Genomic DNA, 22,430 nt, shown 5'->3' on the forward strand with positions numbered 1-22,430 from the left:
ATGTAGGCCAACCCCCAATGAAAGTATAGACAAACACCTAACCCGAAAACATTATGAAAACACCCTTTATCCATTAAAGGACCAACCACCGTTGAGGCGCAGACGCTGCCGCTCAGCAAGGTCACGTCGGATCTCGTCCTGTGTCAGCCCATCGGCGCCAGACCAGTTCGCGCTACTCGTACGCTCACGGAACTTCTTGATCTTCTTGTCCGACTTGAATGTCTCCTCCAGGGAGAAGGGAGCAATAGGGCCGAAAATAGAATCCACCTCCATGCCTTCCTGCTGGCGCAGGAGTGATTCCAGTTCCTTGGGCTGGGCCCACTTGGGCACGGGAAGCATCTCCGCATCCGAGTCCTCGTCCTCACTGTCGGTCGCAATCTCGGGAAGGTTGATGTTCTCACCATTCGGATACTTCGGTGACTCCTTGACCGGTGCCTTTTGAGACGCACTAGCGGCGGCAGGAGTTCGGTGTGCAGCCGGCTGCACGCTGGGGGGTTCCGCAAAGGGGATCTTGCCACTGGCGTATTTGGCCATATCCAGTGGATGCCCGGGTCGCTGGGCCTGACCCGTCTTGAAGATTGAGGAGCCGGATTGATGTGCAACAGAAGGCTGTGTATGACCAAAAATGGACGGCTGTGTCGGTTCCTCGTTACACGGTCAGCGCTGCTAAAAGACATGTCAAAAACTAGCGTTGTACTCACCTTACGAATGTTGGATTGACGAATCGGCGGGGCCATCGCCGGACGCATAGAGGACATGCGGCTTTGCTCATCCTCTGTCCTCCTACGTTTGGTCTCGCCCGACGGCTGCATGGTAGCAGACTTCGGTGCTGTCGGTCGGTGGTTGGCCTCGTCATCAAGCCCTCTCTTGGGCGGTTTAGCGGGGTTGGGTTGGGGCTGGTTAATTGACCGATTGAACGGCTGAATCGAGCCCAGTCGTGAGGCTGGTCTAGCTGCACCAAGCTCGCTGCGTTGGCTTGCCTCGGGCTGCTGGCTTCCCTGTCGCTCTAGTCTGCGCTGATTCTCCAAGCGGCGTTTTTCAATGGCTTGCATGTGGGCGGCCTTCTTTGGATCCTCGGCAGCAAGTCGCTCCCGGCGCTCAGCCTCCGCCCGACTGCGCATCTCCTGACGGCGAGCTTCTTCTTGCTGCTGAGCTGCACGCTTCCGTTCCAATTCGCGTCTCTGCTCCTCCCGGCGTCTTGCTTCGCGCTCCTCTTGCTCTCTCTTCCTCTCACTTGCAAGCTGGGCTTTTCTCTGCGACTGACTGGATATAGAGCTCTTGAAACTGCTGTTAGAAGAGGCTGTGTGTAATGAGGTATTGCTAGCCTTCTTCTTCAGAGTCGACGGTTTGGAAGCCGAGGCTGGAGTTGGTGCAGGGACGCTAGACTCTCGCGTGTTGGAAGACACTTGCGACGCTAGCGGCATTTGCCGGGAGAGTGCGCTGCCTACGCGAATTGACACGGGCTGAGGCTTCGGTTTCTGGACCTCACGAGCCGGCTTGAGAGGGCGACGTTCATTTTGCTTTGATGACTGCTGCTGTGAGACGGAACTTGGTGCGGCAAGTTTGGGACCGGCTTCGATGCTAGACTCTGGTTCCTTGGATGGTTTCTGTAGATGCGATGTCTTTTGCGTCGGCAAAACGGTAGCTGACTCGGTGGTTGGCGCACGAGCTTCAGGGTCAGCGGCCGGCTTCTCCTGTGGCGCCTTGAGTTTCGTGGCTCTCTGTTTCTCCAATTGCCGAGCTCTCTCCGCCTGCTCCTCTTCCCTCTGGCGGTCTTCAAGCTCCTTCTGTCTGCGCTTCTCTTCTCTTTCGGTGGAGCTGCGCGTCCGGCGGCCTTCTTGGCGTGGAGGGCTCGGAGGCTGTGTCGACTGCGGCCGCTGGCTTTCCCTATTACGATCTGTGTCCAATCGTCCTGTATGCCTCAATCTCGGTTGGTCCGGGGAAGCAGATTCGACTCTGGCGGCAGCTGTAACCCCCCCAGTATTCATGAAAAGGCCCTTAGCGGATTGCACGATAGACTGAAGCCGTGATTTGGATGCACTTATCGGACCATCATAGCGCTCGGCCGGTGAGCCAACCGGAGTTGTCGACATCTGGTTATCGATATTTACAGACACGCTCTTCTGATGGCCAGGTCGCTGTGGCGATGAGTAGGACGGCGTTGATGACTTTCCACGAGTTGCATCTGAGGCGTGCTTAGAGCTAGTTCTCGGCACCTCCGGGGGATGGACATCTCGTTCCCTATCAACGGAAGGGCGGTCTTCCTCGGCAGCTCGGGCTATCCGAGCACTGGAATGTTTACCCAAGCTATCAGCTTTCTGGCTAGCACGTATATCTGGCCGGTATGGCGAATTCAGTGGCTTGATCCAGTCGTCATCAGCGGCAGAGTCAGGGGCCGGGGTCTCGCGAGACTTCAAGCCGGATGGCTCCTGCTTAGCTTCGGATTTGGCAGTGGGAAGTTCAGGGTATGTCACCTGCGCAGTCGACAGGCCAGGGACGGAAGGAATGGACTTGGTAGGTCGAGAAGGCTGAAGTTTGCCGAGCATGCTGATTTTCTCGTGCAGGAGTTGAGTCGATGACTTGTTGTGAAGCTTGCTGGCCCTAGTCTCGGCATCTCTATCTTCCTCTGTGACATCTTTCTTGTCATCGATATCCATCTTGTCGCCATGGATATTGCTGTCCTCCGCAACATGCTGGGTCGTCCTATGCCCACCGGTCTGTCTGCCCAGATAACCACCGGCGCTACCAAGCTTGTTAATGTCGAGATGGCTAGTGCGGGAAATTCTCGAGCCTCCCAGGCTCTTCTTCGTCAGGGGTTCGCGAGCTGGGAGTGATGCAAAAGTGAGACTGCTCTTGCGAATCGGCGGGCGTACTGGAGATCCTTCCGAAGGTGAGCCCATTTCATCGAGACTATCGAGGGCCATGTCGTCATTTGCGTCATCTTGGTCGTCCTGATGATGTTCGCGGGGTTGCGAAGTTGCATTTGTTGGCGGGCTCGATTTCGTATCCTTAAGCGGACTAGAAACTGGCTTTGGTGCGGCTTTCTCCGTGGGCAGGGATTCGCGTCTGGGCGTAGCTTCGGGTTCTTCTTCGGGTTCGGGTTCTTGATGGGCCTGAGCGTTTGGCTTTGCCTCTGGTTCCGGCGCATGTTCAGGTTCCAGCTCAACAATGCCCTTACGCGCAGGCCCCGGTTCCGGCTCTTGTTTCGAGTCCACGTCTGACATGATTTTGTCTTCAGGTTCCTCCTCAGGTTGCGGTTGTGCTTCATCAACGTTCTCTGTATCCTTCGTCGGTGACTTTTGCTTCTGAGGACTGGTGCTAACATTCCGCTTAGGCGATGATTCAGTTACCTCAGGCTCAACTGTTTCTTCGCGTTGGTGGACATCCTCGCGAGCGGAGTGGAAAGACGCCCCTGTAGTACGGCGTTCTTCATGCAGTTGGGGGAGTTGCTCTTCGGCAGCACCAGGTTCTTGATCCATGGGCTGAGTAGAGGACTGCGACTCGGGCTGCACTTGTGTAAGGACCACATCATCTTCTTCCTCTTCTTCGTCCCTCTCGTCTTGCGGCATGCCGTGATAGCCCGAGTCCGTGTTGTATTGCGGGAAGGAATTGAGGTTCTGGGTCAGATCTGGGTACTCGGGTTGTGATGTGTCCTCCGTGGTCTTCTTGGCTTCCGTCGCAGTAGCTGGGCCTGCAGCCGCAGTGACGGGCTTGGTTGGTGAGCGCTGAACAGCCGGGCTAGCACTGAATTTATTCTCCGTCTTGCTGTTGTTGTTTGCGGATGAGAAGATCTCGCTCAGGGGCTGGGAGCAGTACGTTAGCAGATATCAGGTGCGCAGAAAGTAGCTGGTATAACGCACCACTCGAGATTCGTTCGCATCCCGCTTCCGCACTGTACGAGGCGTTTTACCTCGTAGCTTTCCCGGGGTTTTGAAGACATCTGCGAAATTGCTATACAACAGTAAGCGTCAACAACTATGCGTCAAGCCTGTAGACTGGCGCGACCCACGATTGGTTGTTGGAGAAAACCTCGGCCATATGTTCATTCAGCCAATCCATCTCATGGCGCACTGGGTATTCAATCTCCTCCATTTCCTGATCCACCAGCTGCATAAAATTTTCCTTTTCGGTTGAGATCCACGCTGCAGAGCCTACAGGCTTCTGCGCCCTCGCGCCTGCCGCGGCCATGGCGACGTAAACAAAGCGATCGCACAGCGGGTTGACTGAGTACTATGAAAGGGGCGTGAATGATCGAAGGGCACGGGAGCCCGGTCTAAAATATAGCGAGAGACAACGATGGGGACATCGAATAGTGGTGGCAAGGCGATAAGAGTTGACGGTCGATTGGTGAGCTGAAATGGCCTGTCGTCGGGAGTCGAGCATCAAAACATCGGCAAACGCGTGAGTCCCGCCATGGCACGTGACGGTGCATCATACTTAGTGCCTGATATCGAAGGCATCCACGTCCTGGTTTAGGCAGGAGAGGAAGTCAATCATACACCAGACAACAATCATCGCTCATGGAAGGTGCAATGCGGAGTAGCTGCAAATAACCCCCTGAGGCGTTTCTCTGGCCTTTTTGACTTTTCTGGCTTGATTCTACGGTGTATCTATCTATTTTTCCACTCCCCTTTCGATAAGCATCGCTAGTCCCGCCCTATTGAACCATGTTGGTACCGCTCATTCGAGAGCTGTCCTAAGACCAGGAACTGACGTGGGCGGAGTGTTTCTTCATGTAACAAGTGATGGTCCCTTGCTGTGCTCATGGGACTCACATGAGGATCACTGCACCGCCAGCTGTCCCTGTGCACAGTGCACAGATCTAGACTATCCACCAGCCTCCAATATGTACCATACCGGACCGGGCAGTTTCACAATCGAGAGGTGACGGAGGTACCAGTCAATGTGCCGCGATAAAGAGGAGAGATGGCGTTCTTTTCCATCGGTCTTTGGAACCATTATCCAACGTTGACCACTTTATGACCCGGTCATGACATCATCTCAGAGTGCAAAGGGTAGCCGTACAGAGAGTTCGTTAATCCGTTCTTGAACTCGGTAACAGAACAGCAAATAGCCAGAAGCTCGCTTCGCTGGAAAAACCCGATGGGAAAGTCCGGGGCGTTACTCAAGCATCGACTGAATTGGAAACTTTGCAGGTTTTCTGCAGTGGAAAAGGCAGAGGATCCCGGATGAGGGAGGAGTACCAAAAGGCCATACATAGCTGGATGGGTGATGGAATGGTTCGAGTAGATCGTAAGTAGGATAGTCAACCATGGAGCCAACACCTACTTACTTCAGGTAGACTCGTGTATCGGAACCCCTTGCATTACGCCCACACCGTCTTGAAAGAGGGATGAGAAACTGATCATTAATATCCAGTAGCTCATTAGCTAGACTAGATAGATCACTAACCTGTAGACAAGACAGTACCTTGTAGTTAGTTTAGTTAGTTAACGGCTGGCCAGACTAACTAAAAGATAGTCCGAAACACCGGGTCCATCGTCACATGCGGGCCCTTTCCGCTTGAGTTGGAAGGCGCGAGAAAAAGGCCAAAAACCAAGCAAAGCAAAGCAAAGCAAAGCAAAGCAAGCAAGCAACTCAGCACACGATCATTGCATCACCCGCTCCTCTCCTCTCCTCTTTCTCTCTCCCTCTCTCTCTCTCCTTATCCTCCCGCCCATTCTCACCCCTCCGTCGCCAACTCTCTTAATCTTCCCTTTTCCTTTCCTTCTTGCCTCGGTCGTTCTCTTCGTCTTCCCTTGTATTATTTAATTTCAACCCGCCTTGAAACTTCCCCTGAACCCGCTCTCTAGTCCCCGGCACTTTCCTCCTTATCTTTTCCTCCCGAAAATCCTCCAGACCTTCCGAAACGCACACACGACTTTCCACCATGGCTGACGTGAGCTATCCCGACACAAATGGCCACAGTAAGGTACGAGCAGTCGCCGGTTTTCGTGTTATGCTGTTTTGTGAGGACGCATTGAAGCTGATTTAGTCTCTGATCGCAGTTCCGAATCTCCCACGCACATGCTCCCAGTGTAGGTTACACGAACTGACCGTTACTCCCTCGCTTAGGCGCACTCGCAAAGGGTAAATAGCTGGCTCCAGACACACCTGCTTCGTGTTTACCGCTCGAAATTGGTGACTTCATGACCAATTGATCTGACATACACTCGATTTAGGCCCCATTGCCGAGAACATCAAGTCCGAGGCGTCCCGCACTGGTCAAGAATTCCGCGATCTGAGGAACACTAGCCCTTCATCTACCACTGCGACCGGTCAACCCTTGACCTGTACGTTATGACACAGATCAGCTTGCAGGCGCTCTCTATACTAACCCTATCCAGACTACCACTCGCTACTGTACAGCCTTTTGAGCGTTTGTGATCCTGGATGCCGCCAGGCGCGTCACCGTCTAACTGATTCTTATAGTGGGAGCAACCCCGAGCTACCGCCATCTCCTTCGCGAGTGTCGTCACATTCATCTTTGCCGCCCGTTACCTTCCTCTCCTCCGTTGGTTCTTTAAATTCATCTATGTGGTTCTGGGATGTAGGTCTAAACGCGGGTCCCGCACAGGAACAACAACATATGCTGATCGCCGATTGTACTAGTCACCGCTATTGTCGAGGTCGGTGGCAGACTTGCTCTGTCACAGAGTGTCGTGAGCTCATTCCGGCCTCGCAAGTACTACACCGTGCCCAAGGAGACTATCGAGGCTGTGTTGGAGGACCTTGAGCAGCTCATCGACTTTGTCCTCATTGAGTTCCAGCGTGTTCTGTTCGCCGAGAACATTGTCCACACCATTGCAGTACGTCTAAGAAACACCAGTTACTGGCGACTCGGGCCAATACTAAAACAATGTGCAGTCTTTCTTTGCCGCTTTCACCGCCTACTGGTTGATCAAGTTCCTTCCTTTCTGGGGACTGTCTTTGATTGCGGTCACCATCGCCTACATGGGACCCTTGGTCTACATCAACAACCGTGAAGTCATCGACGCCCACATTGAGCACGCGCAGGAAGTTGTCAACAGCCAGGCCCACCAGCTGAAGGATCTTGCTGAGGAGCGCACTGCCCATGCCACGGGTGTTGTGAGGCAGTATGTTGGTGACTACAGCGCCAAGGCCCAAGGATACATGCGTCGCTCTGCGACCCCCGAGATGGCTCGGGCACCCGCCCCCGTTATCAAGAAGGAGCCTGAAGCCGAGCCCGAGATCAAGACGACTGACTTCCCGGAGGCACCCAAGGAGGAGCCCGTGGCCGCCCAGGAGCCCGTTGTGGAGACGATCGAACAGCCTGCTGAGCAGGTGAAGTCGGAGCCTCTTCTGGCAGCTTAGGGAACCGAGGCCTTTCATACAGGATCGGCTATTGGTCGGGATTACTCGGATGATGGACTTGTGGGAATTGCGGGGTAGGTGCAGGGGTGATAAGAATTGGTAGCAGTGACATCCAAGTAGGATGGATTGGTTGGGTGTATGATGACTAACCAGGATGATGCGTTTGGAGGGTTTGCGGACGATAATTGTATGTTTCTCTGCTGGCTGCGAATTATGCTGCAACTTGTCGAATGTAATCAGCGTATGACTTGATTTTCTGTCCGATTAAACTTTACCTCGGATTTAGTGTCTGTACTACGGAGGAGTGACGTAGGCAAGCCAGTCGGGAGTATGTTGATACAGCCGAGCGTTTCGAGTCAATATATATTGCGCAATGGGTACATGGTATAAGATCCCAACGCATGACCATTATGATGTCGTTCAAGTCCATATGACAACAAGTAATGTTTGCATAGTAATTCGTGCAGCCCTACGATACTTATATACCCATAACGACAGACCTATGGGGCCTACCTAAACTAGCCTGAGCGGGAGCGGCAACGGGAACCAAAAAGACTACCACTAGTACTAGTATAGCAGCTAAACCAAAAACCCAAAAAAGAAGTTGCTGTGCATCATCCGTGAATCGAACACGGGCCTCATCGATGGCAACGATGAATTCTACCACTAGACCAATGATGCTAGTTGATGGAAGAATAGTTCTTATACTATACTATAGCCTAGTAGCACATCAAGCGAAACACGCACCCAGTATCCGTGCACCTGGTTCAAATCCCGAATGTCAACAATTACCTACTTAGTACCCCTGAAACCTTCTATTCGATCTTTTACTCCATCTTCAATGATATACTTTTGTATATATACATGCCAAGTATATATACAATACTCTTAGTCAACCCCTACTAAAAGCAGCAATTAGGCAAAGAAGCCAAGTAATCTAGGTTAGTTATGCTCCCCGCACCCCGACATATATTTATATTTGTCACAAGGCAACTACACAGACATGATGGATTGCATGCAGGACATGAATCAGCAAACTTCAATGCAAATTTTAACCGTCAATATAATATGATTGTGCATACACGGTTACGCCACACTCATGACTGTTTCTACTATTTACCTAGTTATGTCACTCAAAGTAGAGACAATAGGTACTAGATGAAAAGGGAAAGAAAGAAAAGAAGGGTTAGTTGAATCACCCCAAAGGTAAGTAAGTAAGTAGGAAACAATAACTTACACCAAATAGTACTAGTATTTCGAGTGACATCAGTAAAACCAGGTGGATGTACTTAGCCAAGAACGATTCAAACCCCGCAAAATCAATGATCTGAACCCCAGAAAAAGAAGCAACATGGCTTAGCTGAAAAAGCTTCAGCCAAGAACACTGAACATGACAGCCAAGTAATCAATATACCGGATCAATAAATAATTGAACGGCGTTCAACTGAAAGCATATCTAGGGATGGATGGATGGATAGATGTACACGCAATCAGGCAGTTACCATTGCCTGAGAATGGAAGGAGAAGAGGCCAATGCACGACATCTTTCTATTATCTACTTATCCATCTATCTCTCTGTTTATCACCATAGTGTATAATGTATTTACAGTAGGGAAGAGTACCACGGAGTAAGAGCATCTTCTTACCCCGCGACAACAAACCAAACCAAACCAAACTTGTTTCCACCCTCCATGAAACGGGGAACTGGAGGGGTTTGTGCCTTGCAAGTGTCAGTTGGAACAGATTCTGGAGCAAGGCAGGTGTAAGATCTACCAAGATCTGAATGAAGGCCAAAGCACACGGAAGAACACTGCAAGGCATCCCTTGCTTTTTCGAAACAAGATCTGAAGGTTAAAGAGAGTTGGCAGGCTTGGTAACTCGGTGCCTTCTTTTTATTCTTTCTCTCGAGGTCGAGTTGGTATAAGAGGTGGGTATGCTTCCTCTTCTTTTCACATACTGGGATCAAGCTCATGGTCATTGTCTATACTACTGAGCTGTCTTCAGATTCAGGATTCTCCCTTCTGCGGGCTGGTTCGATTAGTTCTTCTGTATATCGTTATGTACACCAACTTTTCGTTTCAAGTCTTCCACTTTCTGCTCTCCGTTCCCCTCATTATATATGTACCTGAAAACATCGCAACCGAAAAAAGATGAAGAAGGGAAGACAGAACATGTATCCTGGGGTTGATGGTGCTCTCGCCGCACTGGTGAAAATATTAAGTAAGTATTATGGTATATGAGTATGTCCCTTCTTTTAGGCCGTTCCTCCCAATAACCGCATTACATGAATGACGAGGACAAAAGAAACAAGGAAAGAAAGAAAGAAAGAAAGAGGAAGACACGACCGTCATCACGCCCTGCTAAAACCCCAACCGGACCCGAGAAACAAAGGAAACAAGGAAAACCCATAACAAAGGGAAGAGAAGTCTAATAATTAAAGTAGTATGGATGTGTGCAGCTCCCAAGATCTCCGGAAAGCCCCATAACAGGTAAGGACTGCTGTGCTTGGCTGTGTGGGTAATACTTCATTGAATAAGGATTGGCGTCCAAGGTTGTTGTCGCGGCTGCTGCCGCTGCCGCTGCCGGCTCCTGGTGAAACATGGCTCCCCCGGTGAGGTCAAGAGGATAGTCGCCCTCGCGGTGACGCTTGAGCGGCGCGAACGAGGCCGATGCGTCGGTATCCCATGCTGTAGGGATAGGAGGCTTGCAGGGGTCTGACGCCTTCGATGTGGGTGGCTTTGACGTGAGCGGGGATGTGGTGGCGGTGGACGGGAAGACGGATGTGTGTGATTCGAGATCAGGAATTTCCTTCCTATAGACGGGATTGCTTTCTTTGAGGGTCTGGGTGGGTGAGCCCAGAGTTTGGGAGTCGGTGAGCTCGGGGAGGTGGACGCGGGAAACGCAAATCACGGCGGAGCCATCTGCAGTTGCTAAGTATGAGACATGTCCAAAGACCCAATAGTGGATGGAAGGCGCTTACCTGTTCGACCGTCTAGGTATCGTTCTTCCTCCTCTCGTACGTGGTAGATCTCATCGAGCACGGGGATACGTTCGACGGGAGCGATTTGGCGCCGCACAGACTGGTCGGCTTCCTTCAATTTCTCCACGCAGATAGCGTGACTTTCACGCAGCTCGCAGAGAATATGAACAAGCAGGCGGATACGCTCTACATCCAACGTTAGCGCGACTGATGGACGAAGCAGATCGATGGAAATACGCACCCGCTTTCAGAAGGTGATCCGGTTCGCGGTGAGTGACACCCGCTGGCCACCAGGCTGGCTTGGTCAGTTCAGGGTCAAATTGCTGCGATGATCCGGATATGATCTTGCGTCCATTGTATGGATAGTTGACTTGTTTCCGGGGCTCCACGAGCTTGATGTATGCTTTGGCAAGGATGCGACAGTTGATCTGCTGCAGGCTGTCAAAAGCCTTCTCGTAGTATCTGCGCAGAAGGCCGGTGTTGCGCACGGGCAGCATGGACTTCTGGTGACAGGTGATGCTCATGGGAACGAGGCATTCATGGGATACCCGCTTCCTTTTAGACTGAGGAGGTTCTGTGGTGGAGTGGAACCTGAAGATGATCAGTGGTTGGGTCGCATTGAGATTGAGAAAGGGCGCAAGTACATTTGTTTAGCTGATAGATCGCTGGCGCTGGGAGATTCTGGGGAGAGTGGGCTTCTGCCTCTGATGTCTTCTGTTGTTGTGTTGGTGTCAACAAGGTATCCGTGCGAGACGTCGACAAGGAACCCTACCGAGCATTTTGGATGGATCACCTTTGCCCGACAGTGCCACCGCACGCAGAAAGTTTTCCGTCACGCTGGGAGAGAGGATCGTCTGGCAGTTATTCGCGATGGATTGCGAGGCCTCGAAACGTAATTTGCCATTGTCGTCTATGTAGATGAGGGCGAAGTGCATACAAGCCAGCCCGTCTAATGGCGCATCCATGGACACGGGAGTGTGAGACTGGCACGGTCAGCTTGCGTTGCCATAACAATCGCCACAGCCATCAATCATACCATGGAAGCAGAAAACAAGAGATTTGAATGTGATGACTCTCAAGGGATCAAGGTATACTTTTCAGTGGGATGACCTGTAAGAGTTCGATCAGGCTTCTGGTCGCAGTCGCGCAGGAGACAGAGAAGAAGCGTGTACAGTTGAAAGAAGTGAGACTCAGAAGCAAGGCACGAGAAGGAGCATTTTTAAAAGAACAGGACTGAGGCAAGAGGCAAAGACCAGCAATATTGCAAAGAGAATGGGGGGAGTGGCCAATAGATCCACTCGCCGTGTTAAGCTTACCGGATCGTCCTCAACCTGGGCTTCAGCTTCGTTTCGTTTCCGGATCCGCGACGCCCCTCATGCAATCTTATATGCGTGCGCGAATATATTTCCTGTCTCTATTAGAAATTATTAAACCGTTGGCTCGCCTCCAGGACCGCGTCCGAAAAGGAAGGAAAAAGCAACTCAAGTTCAGACTAGGCTATAGTACTTCCAGTACACCGTAATGATGGACCGTCGCAACCAGATCAATGGATCGGCCCAAGCTATGTCACTAATGTGCGTGGCCCTATGTGGCACAGCAGCCGACGGGTCCTTATCCGCTCGCATGCATTTGGGCGTAGGAACTAATGCTATGCTGCGTCGTTGCTTCCAATCACAGAGCTCGAGAGAGAGGGTCATGATGAAGTCCGGTCCTGCTGGCAGTCTTGGAATAGAGAAAGTGGCTAGCTATCAGAGTGGATCTTTCAAGAGATTGTTTCGCCACCCCCGGTTGGTCATATCTCGAGATCATAGTCCCATTTCCCCAAGCTGGAGTTCGTTTGGTTGCTATGGAATACGCCTTGTGGATGAATCTGTGTTGTGTACGGAGTAGCATGGACACTACCATTTCAGACAGTCGTGCCGTAGCAGGTTATGCCACCTGCTAGCAAGATTAGCAAGATCGCCTCGAGCTGAGAGTCCAATAGGTCCGCTGGCGCATTAATGGAGGCTGCAATACATACTCTATCTCGTTCGATAGCATGCGGATGTGCCATTCCGTCTGCCTACCTTTTCCCGTTATGGAAGACTTCGTGTCTTATTTTCTCCTATCTACGTGATTGCCTCTTCCAGATATTGTTTTATTCTACCGAAACACCCTCCCCTTGCCTGATGCGTCGGGTGTCAGACAGAGAAAGGTGCAGTTTGTCCATCCATGGTTCGCTCTGAGATCCGACCTGGCTGGCTGGCGGGGCAGACGCTGTCACCAGATAGTAGCCAACACGCCAGGCACCATATCGGATTATCCCGAGGAGGGCATTTGTCATGGTACTAGCAAAAGTCAATAGCGGATGGTCGAGTACCGTAGGCCCGGAGTGGCTGGAGGGCGGTTCGTTCTACGTGGACCACCGAATATCTCAAAGCGATGCACCGGACATGCGACGGCACCTCTCACTTCCGGTGTTCACCCATTTGTCAAAAGATTCCCAATGCGGGTTTCCCGATGTGTATACGGATGGAGTCGAGGATCATGAGTTGACCTAGCATTGACAGAGGTGCCAGTCCAGACAGGAAATTATGCGATACCTATTACATACTGGGGTCGGAAAACAGTTGCGAGGCTGCCGTGACCCATAGCGGCGACTATCACTGTTGTACCGCATCATATTCGATGTTTGTTTTTTTTCTCCATTTGGATATCCGGACAACACAACGCCATTGCTGGCCATCGTTCCTGCTACCCACATGGCAGATGTCAGGTAGTGACTTGGTCGAGCCTAGATCAAAAGGCAGCCTTGCCACATTGCGGTACTTCGTGGCTATAATGAGCTTGCTGTTGGGATGCCCAAGCCAGTGTCCCGAATACCTGGAGGGTAAAATTACAGCATTACCCTGGATTCCTTGGAAAAGAGTGCAGATGGAAACAATCTAGAAAGAATCGAATGATTTTCAGCAGAAAAAAGAAAAAAAGAAAAAGAAAGATATAAAGAAAAAGGAAAAGAGAAATAAATCTTCAACAAAAAAGAACTAAACACTCACACGGTACTCCGTAGCTGGACCCTTATGGGGACGTTACGGAGACGGTTGCCGCAGGCCCACCAAGGCCATTGGCCCTTTTGCCTTCGGATCATGTCTGATCGAACGATGGCTGAACCGATCCTGACGCGACGGATGGGAGCCCCGCCTCTGCCGAGACAAGGTTGTGACAGATCGCGGCCAAAGAACCCACTTGTGTGTGTGGTCAGAAGCAACCATCGGCGAACAGGAGGATGCCTAAGCGTACTGGGAGCACCTAATTCGCGATAATCCCGCCAGAACCGAGGAAACCACCGCGGCATGCCTGGCCTGCAAACGAATGTCACAGAGGGCTATTCAAGATAAGCACCTGTTTAGAAAATCCCAAACCCGTTGATGAAGTAGTACGGCCCTATCCGCCTGTTCCAGGTGTCGTTGGGAGGTGGACGTACATCTGTTCGATGTATGATGTGTCGGCCGGCGAGACTGCAGAGAAGTGCATATTGCATATGATACGGTGACCTGTCACGGTGGCTGAACGCCCGACATGCATACCGGAGAGCTTCCGGAAGTAACGAGCAATTTATTAACCTACTGAGTACGGCCGAGGTTCCCTTTTGTCATGGTTTATAAATAAATAACATCGGTTCGACGAGGAAAACTTTGCTGCAGGTGGGACGGAGCCTTCATCCAAAACTATTGTTGGCGATGGCTGCGCCAGAGGGTAGATCATCGACAGATAGTAAGCTGCCAGTCAACTGACAGGCAGGCTGCCTGATTGTTCACATGATTCATAGTGTGCGCTCCATCCCCAAAGATGCTGAAGGTTCGGGCCATGTCGGTCAAGTCTGTGCTTCTGCTAGGTTGGTGCTATAATCTATGACAGCTTGGCTATCGAACCTTCCGAGTCCTGGAGGTATATCAATTCCGTGCATCAACTTATCAGGATAAAGAGGAAGCTGAAAGTCAATAAGCTTACTTACCCTGGTCAATAATGTTTGCAGCTCATCTTAATTGCATTGAGGTAATACGCCACGCCACGCCACGGCATGGATGCTGTCATATGTACTTGCCGACATAATGGCACGAAGCGGAAGAAGTACCCGCGGATTGTTATTCGTATATGAGGACTACTACGTACTGAATGGTGGTGTTGGTGAGTAGGTATGGAGAGAACGAGCTTCTAATTTGTGATTCAAGTGATGGGTCAAGTTGAACTGGACATGCCCGATAGGGAAGAATTCCCCGATGTGGCAGGACAAGGCCTCGCAGACGATAGGAGGTGGATTTTCCATGTTTAGTAGATAGCTGGAGGTTGCCCAGTCATGACGACGCCCGCGTTTCTAGAAAGTTGCCAGTTCTGTGAAGGAGATCCACTCGGGGGTGCCTGTCGGATGTCGCATAGTTCGTCCTGGGTTCGTCGTACATTTGTTGAGTTCGGGTTGCTGCCGGGAAGGTATCGCTTTGAGAGGTCATCCCAGAGCGAATGTAGCGGTATGGATGCCGTGTATTGACTGCTTTGATAGGCTATAAGCTGAGACAGTCTCTTAAGTAGCTGGATCTACCAACTTAGGACGGTTCATGCATGAAGAGCTTGGGAAACCTCGATCGAGGCCAATGGCCGATCGATGTTGGGGAAGGTGAGAGTATTAATGTAATGCAAGCATGTTCACATCTTCGTCGTGCTATCGAAACAAGCCAGTCAACTGAAGAGAGGTCCTTTATATTGTTCGGAGAGAAGAGTGAGCGGGTGATGGAAGTAAGCTCAGTCAAGTTGAAAGCTGGAAGTCTACCTGCTATAGATGGAGGATGCCTCAGGTACCTGGCGTATACTGGGGTGTTGTGGTATGTTACCTTAATAGTGAGTATGTAACAATACGTAATTTTCTGCCGAGAATATAGTCATATGCACTAAAGATACTATAAATCAAGAAGTTAAACAATACATTACATGTTATATACACGTATGATTACGACAACCACGATATTTGGACTTGCGGCCACCTCTTCCTTTTCCCCTTTCCTCTTTTCTTCCTCCTCTCGAGTCACCTCATACTCGGGGAGAAATTGCGTTTGATTCTTTTCATCAAATCCTCTCTGAATCAGGCTGTCCTGCATCACGATCCACCTATCCATTGTCAATCTCTGACCGCACTGGGTGCCTTTCATTGACTTTCTACTACGGTATCTACTAAGTAAGTACTACCGGAGTACGTACATTCTCCCCCCATCCGTCCCCTGTGTTCTCTCTCTCTCACACACACACTCTCTCCTCCACTCCACCGCCCGGACGAATCCCATCCAGTGCATTAGTCCGTCCGCCCCAAGGCTGATCGCAACTCGACGGGCCAGCAAATCTCTTTCCTTCCTTTCCGTCCGCTCACTTGACTTGACTTGACTTGACTCGACAACTGCGGTCACAACTGAGGATTCTGACTTGTGACTAACGGATTTACTTTTGCCAGAGGTTACACTAACCCACCCTGACTAAGTTGTTGCTTTCAGGGTCTGTCCTTCCCATCTGCCGGCCCTTCTATTATCCCACACCCCCCTTCTTGAGTCTCTTCTGGCTGTCGTGTCCCCATCGGCCAATCACCGCCCCTCTGTTTCCAGTTTAATTTTTATTATTTTGGCCCTTTCATATTACCCTTTTCTATCTCGTCGTGGATCGTTCCAGAAAAGAATATTCTACGGAATTAAGCAGCGCAATCGCCAGGACACTAAGTCGTTAGAGGAATTGGCTTAGTGTCTCATCCCGCCCATCCCTGGATTCCGGCGAGTCAGAGTGTGCGACCGACATTGACTGTCGCTGCTGCGGACCTGATCCGTGGAAGTTTTTAATTTAACCAGAAACATTAATACCAAAAGAAAAAAAAAAAGAGAGAAGAAAAAAAAAATTAGAAGAGGAGGACAAAGGAAAGAAGAATTAAAAAATAACGAAAAAAAAAAAAAAAGAGAAGAAAGCTTGTGGCCTGGCCCAACCATTGATTGACCTTCCTCCTGCTCTTATCGACCGACATGGACCCCAACGTTCCCGGATTCCCTTCTGCGATGCAGCAGACCGCGGGTTTTCCTGTCACTCCCCAAAATCCACAGCAGTTCCCCTACTATCCGAATGCCATTCCCCCGTTTCCCCAATCCAAAGCTGTCTCTCATCCTCCACAGCAACAACACCAGCATACTCCTTTCGGTGCCGTGCCCATGCAAGCCGGTCCTAGTGGAGCAATGATGCCGTCCGGGTTCCCCCAGCAGTCATCCGGTACGTCGGGATCTTTCCTTTAACTCCCCTTGGCCTGTTATCTCCAAGCTCTTTTTCTCTGTCGCTACTGTTTCGCTACTTAATGTATTTCTTTGATCTCCCTGAGGCCTGTCATCGCTTCCCCACCTTTGCCCCTTTGATCTACACACGGCTGCTCCATGGCGCCGGGTTCTTTTTCCCATACTGAATCTACTGGACCTTGCCTGGTCTAGTAGTTCAAGTACGTGTGTGTGCTAATGGCCTGACGCGTATCCACTATTGCGCTACGCTTGCCCGTCGTCCTCTTCCTTCATGTGTTGTTGTTCGTTGTTTCCTTTTCCTCCTGGCCAAAGTGCGCAGGCGACGTTGGCCGCAAGGACTAGCCGCTAACCATCCGGATGGACTAGTAGGACCCCACGCCAACTACTCTGCACCATTTGCCCAGCCACCTGTGCCAGCAACGTCTATGAGCCAGTATCTCCCTCCCCAGGCGACTGCGACATCGACTCTTCCCGCAACTACAGCGCAATCCTTTCCGCCCAACATGGCTTCGGTACCGGCGACTAACATGATGCCTGCGCAACAGCAACAGCAACGGGCAGCGCCCCAGCAGAACCCATTGTCGAGCTCCGCTCAACCTGCTCCTCAGTCACCTGCGACGACCGCGCGCGAGAAGGCTCGTGTGTCTACGCTGTTGGACATAAACTCGATGTTGCTGCAGGAAGTCATGAATCTTCAGGCGGCTGGCAAGGCTGGTGCGCCTTCGCAAGGAACGTCAGAGTCGAACCCGTCGCCTGGTTCAGATCAGACCTCGGATAAGCCCACTCAGCGGCCAAGCGCAGAGTATCTCGAATGTATGCGTCGGTTACAAGCCAACTTAGGGTACCTTGCAACCATTGCCGACCGGGCTAAGAAATCAGGGGGTGTTCCTCCTGCCGCACCGGCGATCATGTCACCGCCTCCAAACATGCCTTCAATGAATGAGATTTACAACAAACTCAACGAGCTCTTCCCTCGGGCCGCGCAAGGTGGTATAGGGACACCCCAGCAGAGTCCACAATCATTGCATGGCAATGGCCGGCCTAGTCCTTCCCCAGCCGTTGAACACGTTGTTTGAAGAGGTCATATCGACAACAAAACATGATGTGTTGCGCGTAGTGCGAGCTCTATGGGGAGCTGAGCGTACTGGCTCAAGGTAGAGAGCAATCGACCGTCGCTCCTGCATCCCGCCTATACGCACATGGTTGCACGAGGCCCCTGCCCTGACCGGCTTTTCACTCAAGTCAAGCCTCGAGTTACGATCCGAAGAGCCTTCAAATGGGCATCGTGCGCGTCTATATTGCGCCACAAACTCTTCTCTCAATGATGAGCCATCAGATGAAGTCCACAGCCCATCTCAAGGCAGCTCTCTCTTTGAAGAAAGAGGTACTTGATATACTGGGTACTTCTAATTTAGAGTCGTGAAGCGTTGCAAGATACACAGACAGTGTTGGCGACCAAATGGGACGAACATGTGAACATTAGCACCAGAAGTGGATGGTAGCTACGAACGATGGAAGGCGGAGGTCCGAGTGTACGATAGGGTCTGGGGACATAGAACCGTATATAATAGAGATATATATATTTACTGCACGGTACTGCATTGCTATTGTAGAAAACTTGTTTATGGAGTAGGATCGCATGAATTGCTGGCCTGAATGATCAGGTCAGAAGACGCCGCAGCTCCGCCGGGCCAGGGCCAATCAGAGGGCGTCAATCGAGGTGTCCGCCCGGTTCCCTTTTCAGTTCTGTCTGCCACTGCAGCTCGCCTGACTTCAGTTCCTTTTCTCCTCCTTCCTCACGGTCCTCGTCATCCGCCCCTCGCTGTTGCAGTCTCTCTTGTTAGGGGGCCTTGTGAATGTCTTGCGTCTGGCTCCACATCCACAGAAGGAGCCTACTGTCTGTCGCTACGAACAATTCTGTTGCGAGGGCCGCTGCCTCTACCTCCGCCGCGCCGCCGCCGCCGCCGTCATCGCCGCCGTCTCGTTCTAATATTTATTTGCCTCTTCATCGCTCTATCGCCAATCCCATCGGATTTACCCTGTCGCCTGCGAGGTCAGTAGTTACTCGCAATCCTAGAGTTACTGCCTATTGGCGCTCTAGTCGACACTTTTCTTTGTGCCCGGCCGCTGCAGCGCCCGGTGTCACCACGAGCATCTGCCCTGGTCAGGCGCCCATCCGCTCTCTCAGCTCGCTCATTATACACTCTACGAGACCCAGTGGTATACGTTCTCGTGCAGACCCGATGGATTTGAACGGAGATGCAGGCGCCAAGCGCAAGCGCAGCTCTATCACCGCACCCGCTGAACGGCCTGTAAAGCATCTTCGCCCCGAATCGAGCGCATTGACACCTGGGGATTCGACGCCCGCCAATGGGACGGTATATGATGTGGAGGATGATGAAGATGCGGGTCGTCTGCTGCCTGTAGGGCCTGCTCAGGCTGATTCGCCGGAATGGCAAGCTACCATAGAGGAGGTTGTGAAGAGCGTTGTATCTATCCACTTCTGTCAGACCTGCTCCTTTGACACGGAGCTGTCTATGAGTAGTCAGGCTACTGGGTTTGTGGTGGATGCAGAGAATGGATACATATTGACAAATCGACACGTGGTTTGCCCTGGACCTTTCTGGGGATACTGTATCTTTGATAACCATGAGGAAGTAAGTTGTGCTCTCTCCGCATGTGGAGCTTTCTTGGGACAGGAATGCTGATTCGTATTGGTTACGTTAGTGCGACGTCCGTCCCGTGTATCGGGACCCAGTACACGACTTTGGAATTCTGAAATTCGATCCGAAGGCTATACGATATATGAAACTGAGGGAGCTGAAACTGCAGCCGGATGCAGCTAAAGTGGGATCTGAAATTCGCGTCGTTGGTAATGACGCAGGAGAAAAATTGAGTATTCTGTCTGGTGTCATTAGTCGACTGGATAGAAACGCGCCCGAATACGGCGATGGCTACAGTGACTTTAATACGAATTATATCCAGGCCGCTGCAGCAGCTAGCGGTGGAAGTTCCGGCAGTCCTGTAGTCAACATTGATGGTCATGCGATTGCTCTGCAGGCCGGTGGTCGTGCAGACGGTGCAGCGACGGATTACTTCCTCCCTCTGGACCGACCTCTACGCGCACTGGAATGCATCCGTCGCGGAGAGCCTGTCACGCGTGGAACGATTCAGACGCAGTGGATCCTGAAGCCATTCGATGAGTGTCGTCGGTTGGGCTTGACGCCCGAGTGGGAGGCGACCGTGCGTAAAGCAGCGCCCACGGAAACCAGCATGCTGGTGGCCGAGATCATTCTGCCTGAAGGCCCGGCGGACGGAAAGCTCGAAGAAGGAGACGTGCTTCTGCAGGTCAACGGGGAGCTTCTCACCCAATTCATCCGGTTGGATGACATCCTGGACTCGAGTGTTGGGCAGACAGTGCATCTGCTCGTTCAAAGAGGCGGTCAGAATGTGGAGATTGAGTGCCAGGTTGGCGACCTGCATGCCATCACGCCCGACCGGTTTGTGACGGTGGCTGGAGGCACGTTTCATAACCTGTCTTACCAGCAGTCGCGGCTGTATGCCATCGCTACTCGCGGTGTTTACGTCTGCGAGGCTGCAGGCTCCTTCAAGCTGGAAAACACCCTCTCAGGATGGATCATCGACTCGGTGGACAAGCGACCCACTCGCAATCTCGATGAGTTCGTGGAAGTGATGCGAACAATCCCCGATCGTTCGCGCGTGGTGATCTCGTATCGGCATATTCGCGATCTCCACACCCGCGGCACCAGCATCGTCTATATCGATCGACACTGGCACCCGAAGATGCGACTGGCTGTGCGCAACGACAACTCCGGTCTGTGGGACTTTTCGGACCTCGCGGACCCTATCCCAGCTCTTCCTCCGGTTCCGAGGAAAGCCGATTTCATCCAACTCGATGGTGTTAGCCAGCCTGCTGCGGCCGACATTGTGCGCAGCTTCGTACGGGTATCATGTACGATGCCCCTGAAGCTGGACGGCTACCCCCAGGCCAAGAAGACCGGGTTCGGATTGGTCGTCGATGCAGACAAGGGTTTGGTGGTTGTATCGCGCGCGATCGTGCCGTACGACCTCTGCGACATCAACATCACGGTGGCCGACTCCATCATCGTGAACGCTAAAGTAGTTTTCCTGCATCCGCTCCAGAACTACAGCATCATCCAGTACGACCCAAGCCTGGTGCAGGCACCGGTTCAGAGTGCCAAACTCAGCACCGACTACATCAAGCAGGGACAGGACACGATCTTCGTGGGATTCAATCAGAACTTCCGGATTGTTGTGGCCAAGACCGCCGTAACCGACATCACTACTGTTTCTATTCCAGCCAATGCCTCCGCACCGCGCTACCGTGCGATCAATTTGGACGCCATCACTGTGGATACCGGACTCAGCGGGCAGTGTTCTAACGGTGTTCTGATTGGCGAGGACGGTGTGGTGCAGGCATTGTGGTTGAACTACCTTGGAGAACGCACGTCCAATTCGCATAAAGATGTGGAATACCATCTAGGATTTGCGACCCCATCTCTTCTGCCGGTCCTGTCGAAGGTGCAGCAGGGAGAGATGCCTAAATTGCGGATTCTGAACATGGAGAGCTACGTGGTTCAGATGAGTCAAGCTCGCATCATGGGCGTGTCGGAGGAATGGATTGAGAAGGTGACGCAAGCTAACCCATCGCGGCATCAGCTCTTCATGGTGCGCAAGGTCGATTGCCCACCACCTGGATTCAACTCGGCGGCCGACACGTTCGAGGAGGGTGATATCATCCTGACCTTGGACGGACAGCTGATCACCCGCGTCTCTGAGTTGGATATCATGTACGAAAAGGATACGCTGGAAGCACTGATTGTCCGAAACGGACAAGAAATGCGGATCCAGGTGCCAACTGTCCCAACGGAGGACCTAGAGACTGACCGTGCCGTCGTGTTCTGTGGTGCTGTGTTGCAGAAACCACACCATGCGGTCCGTCAGCAGATTTCCAAGCTGCACAGCGAAGTCTACGTCAGCGCAAGAGTATGCTCCCCTCCCTCCGGCCTTTGCCACTGCTACCTAGGTAACTAACTACCCACTCTACAGAGTCGCGGATCCCCCTCCTACCAATACGGCCTAGCCCCAACCAACTTCATCACCGCCGTGAACGGTGTCCCCACCCCGAACCTGGACCGCTTCTCCGAAGAAGTGAGCAAAATCCCCGACAACACATATTTCCGCCTTCGCGCGGTGACATTTGACAATGTGCCGTGGGTAGTGACCATGAAGAAGAACGATCATTACGTATGTCACAATCCCCCCTATATTTTTCTCTACCAGATCCCGAAAAACGTGGTAAACTAACACATCTATTACCAGTTCCCCATGTCCGAGTACATCAAAGACCAGTCCCAGCCTTCCGGCTGGCGGACCGTGTCTCACGACAAGGATAAATATAAAGATGGCATTGCGCCGGATGCTGCGAACTTGAACCCGGATGCTATGGACGAAGGGTTTGATGGAGTCAGTGATATCGAGCCGGATCTGGAGTGAGTGCAGGGCGGACTGTATAGTATTCTGTGATGAGCATGGCCGTGTTAGATGTGTATACCAGACATGGCTTTTGGAAAACGTAAAAAGAAAGTGAAAAATGGGAAAATGATAGACATTCTTAGTTGCTTGTGCAGAGGTGTAAATTATCCGAGACAAAAGTATATCCAGATCGCTGATTGCCCTTTCCCCTATTAAAAAGCACCTGCTCACGATTGTGTCCGAGTATATATAAGCATGAGCTTGCTATCTCCGTGTCCGTGCGATTCAGTCAAAGGCTTTATCATTAC

At 51.8% G+C, this 22,430-nt stretch overlaps 6 protein-coding genes and 1 non-coding gene across 7 annotated transcripts; 3 read left to right on the forward strand and 4 right to left on the reverse strand.

Moving 5' to 3' along the window:
- Positions 1-66: 66 nt before the first annotated feature.
- BO79DRAFT_197141 (uncharacterized protein) lies at positions 67-4,333 on the reverse strand (the record flags this gene model as incomplete). Its single annotated transcript, XM_025681242.1, has 4 exons — positions 4,010-4,333; positions 3,861-3,951; positions 702-3,803; positions 67-645 (listed from the first exon to the last, which is right to left on the reverse strand). Exons 1-4 carry the CDS (start codon positions 4,186-4,188, stop codon positions 67-69), a joined length of 3,951 nt encoding a protein of 1,316 aa, XP_025538517.1. The 5' UTR covers positions 4,189-4,333.
- Positions 4,334-5,597: 1,264 nt separating this feature from the next.
- Positions 5,598-7,644, forward strand: BO79DRAFT_209713 (uncharacterized protein). The gene is made up of 7 exons (XM_025682651.1): positions 5,598-5,927; positions 6,076-6,090; positions 6,183-6,293; positions 6,348-6,379; positions 6,433-6,550; positions 6,613-6,809; positions 6,868-7,644. Exons 1-7 carry the CDS (start codon positions 5,891-5,893, stop codon positions 7,333-7,335), a joined length of 978 nt encoding a protein of 325 aa, XP_025538518.1. The 5' UTR covers positions 5,598-5,890; the 3' UTR covers positions 7,336-7,644.
- Positions 7,645-7,945: 301 nt separating this feature from the next.
- BO79DRAFT_t156 lies at positions 7,946-8,016 on the reverse strand. The gene has a single exon. It is a non-coding gene; the product is annotated as a tRNA-Gly (tRNA).
- Positions 8,017-9,581: 1,565 nt separating this feature from the next.
- Positions 9,582-11,280, reverse strand: BO79DRAFT_268905 (DUF2841 domain-containing protein; the record flags this gene model as incomplete). Its single annotated transcript, XM_025687147.1, has 5 exons — positions 9,582-10,265; positions 10,316-10,522; positions 10,557-10,906; positions 10,960-11,029; positions 11,088-11,280. The coding sequence occupies 5 exons, from the start codon at positions 11,278-11,280 to the stop codon at positions 9,763-9,765; spliced, it is 1,323 nt and encodes a 440-aa protein (XP_025538519.1). The 3' UTR covers positions 9,582-9,762.
- A 1,372-nt stretch (positions 11,281-12,652) lies between these two features.
- Positions 12,653-13,879, reverse strand: BO79DRAFT_229594 (uncharacterized protein; the record flags this gene model as incomplete). Its single annotated transcript, XM_025684050.1, has 7 exons — positions 12,653-12,765; positions 12,905-12,932; positions 13,018-13,177; positions 13,351-13,539; positions 13,575-13,603; positions 13,717-13,738; positions 13,779-13,879. The coding sequence occupies 7 exons, from the start codon at positions 13,877-13,879 to the stop codon at positions 12,653-12,655; spliced, it is 642 nt and encodes a 213-aa protein (XP_025538520.1).
- Positions 13,880-16,263: 2,384 nt separating this feature from the next.
- On the forward strand, positions 16,264-18,169 carry BO79DRAFT_197147 (uncharacterized protein). The gene is made up of 2 exons (XM_025681243.1): positions 16,264-16,585; positions 16,975-18,169. The coding sequence occupies exons 1-2, from the start codon at positions 16,345-16,347 to the stop codon at positions 17,679-17,681; spliced, it is 948 nt and encodes a 315-aa protein (XP_025538521.1). The 5' UTR covers positions 16,264-16,344; the 3' UTR covers positions 17,682-18,169.
- Positions 18,170-18,408: 239 nt separating this feature from the next.
- On the forward strand, positions 18,409-22,268 carry BO79DRAFT_175413 (putative nuclear serine protease HtrA2/Nma111). The gene is made up of 4 exons (XM_025679797.1): positions 18,409-19,262; positions 19,333-21,633; positions 21,697-21,894; positions 21,970-22,268. Exons 1-4 carry the CDS (start codon positions 18,462-18,464, stop codon positions 22,141-22,143), a joined length of 3,474 nt encoding a protein of 1,157 aa, XP_025538522.1. The 5' UTR covers positions 18,409-18,461; the 3' UTR covers positions 22,144-22,268.
- The last annotated feature ends 162 nt before the right edge of the window (positions 22,269-22,430 follow it).

Source organism: Aspergillus costaricaensis (assembly GCF_003184835.1).
Source record: "Aspergillus costaricaensis CBS 115574 unplaced genomic scaffold BO79scaffold_20, whole genome shotgun sequence".
In the NCBI taxonomy this organism is placed as follows: Eukaryota; Fungi; Ascomycota; class Eurotiomycetes; order Eurotiales; family Aspergillaceae; genus Aspergillus; species Aspergillus costaricensis.

What these genes read in the sequence shown, in the direction of transcription:
- BO79DRAFT_175413 (XM_025679797.1), top strand. Translation starts at nt 18,462, where the DNA reads ATGTCTTGCGTCTGGCTCCACATCCACAGAAGGAGCCTACTGTCTGTC. An exon ending in AAGTCTACGTCAGCGCAAGA is followed by an intron (nt 21,634 to 21,696) that starts GTATGCTCCCCT and finishes CCCACTCTACAG; the next exon opens with AGTCGCGGATCCCCCTCCTA. An exon ending in TGAAGAAGAACGATCATTAC is followed by an intron (nt 21,895 to 21,969) that starts GTATGTCACAAT and finishes ATCTATTACCAG; the next exon opens with TTCCCCATGTCCGAGTACAT.
- BO79DRAFT_209713 (XM_025682651.1), top strand. Translation starts at nt 5,891, where the DNA reads ATGGCTGACGTGAGCTATCCCGACACAAATGGCCACA. An exon ending in TACTGTACAGCCTTTTGAGC is followed by an intron (nt 6,380 to 6,432) that starts GTTTGTGATCCT and finishes TGATTCTTATAG; the next exon opens with TGGGAGCAACCCCGAGCTAC. An exon ending in CATCTATGTGGTTCTGGGAT is followed by an intron (nt 6,551 to 6,612) that starts GTAGGTCTAAAC and finishes CGATTGTACTAG; the next exon opens with TCACCGCTATTGTCGAGGTC.
- BO79DRAFT_197147 (XM_025681243.1), top strand. Translation starts at nt 16,345, where the DNA reads ATGGACCCCAACGTTCCCGGATTCCCTTCTGCGATGCAGCAGACCGCG. An exon ending in GTTCCCCCAGCAGTCATCCG is followed by an intron (nt 16,586 to 16,974) that starts GTACGTCGGGAT and finishes ATGGACTAGTAG; the next exon opens with GACCCCACGCCAACTACTCT.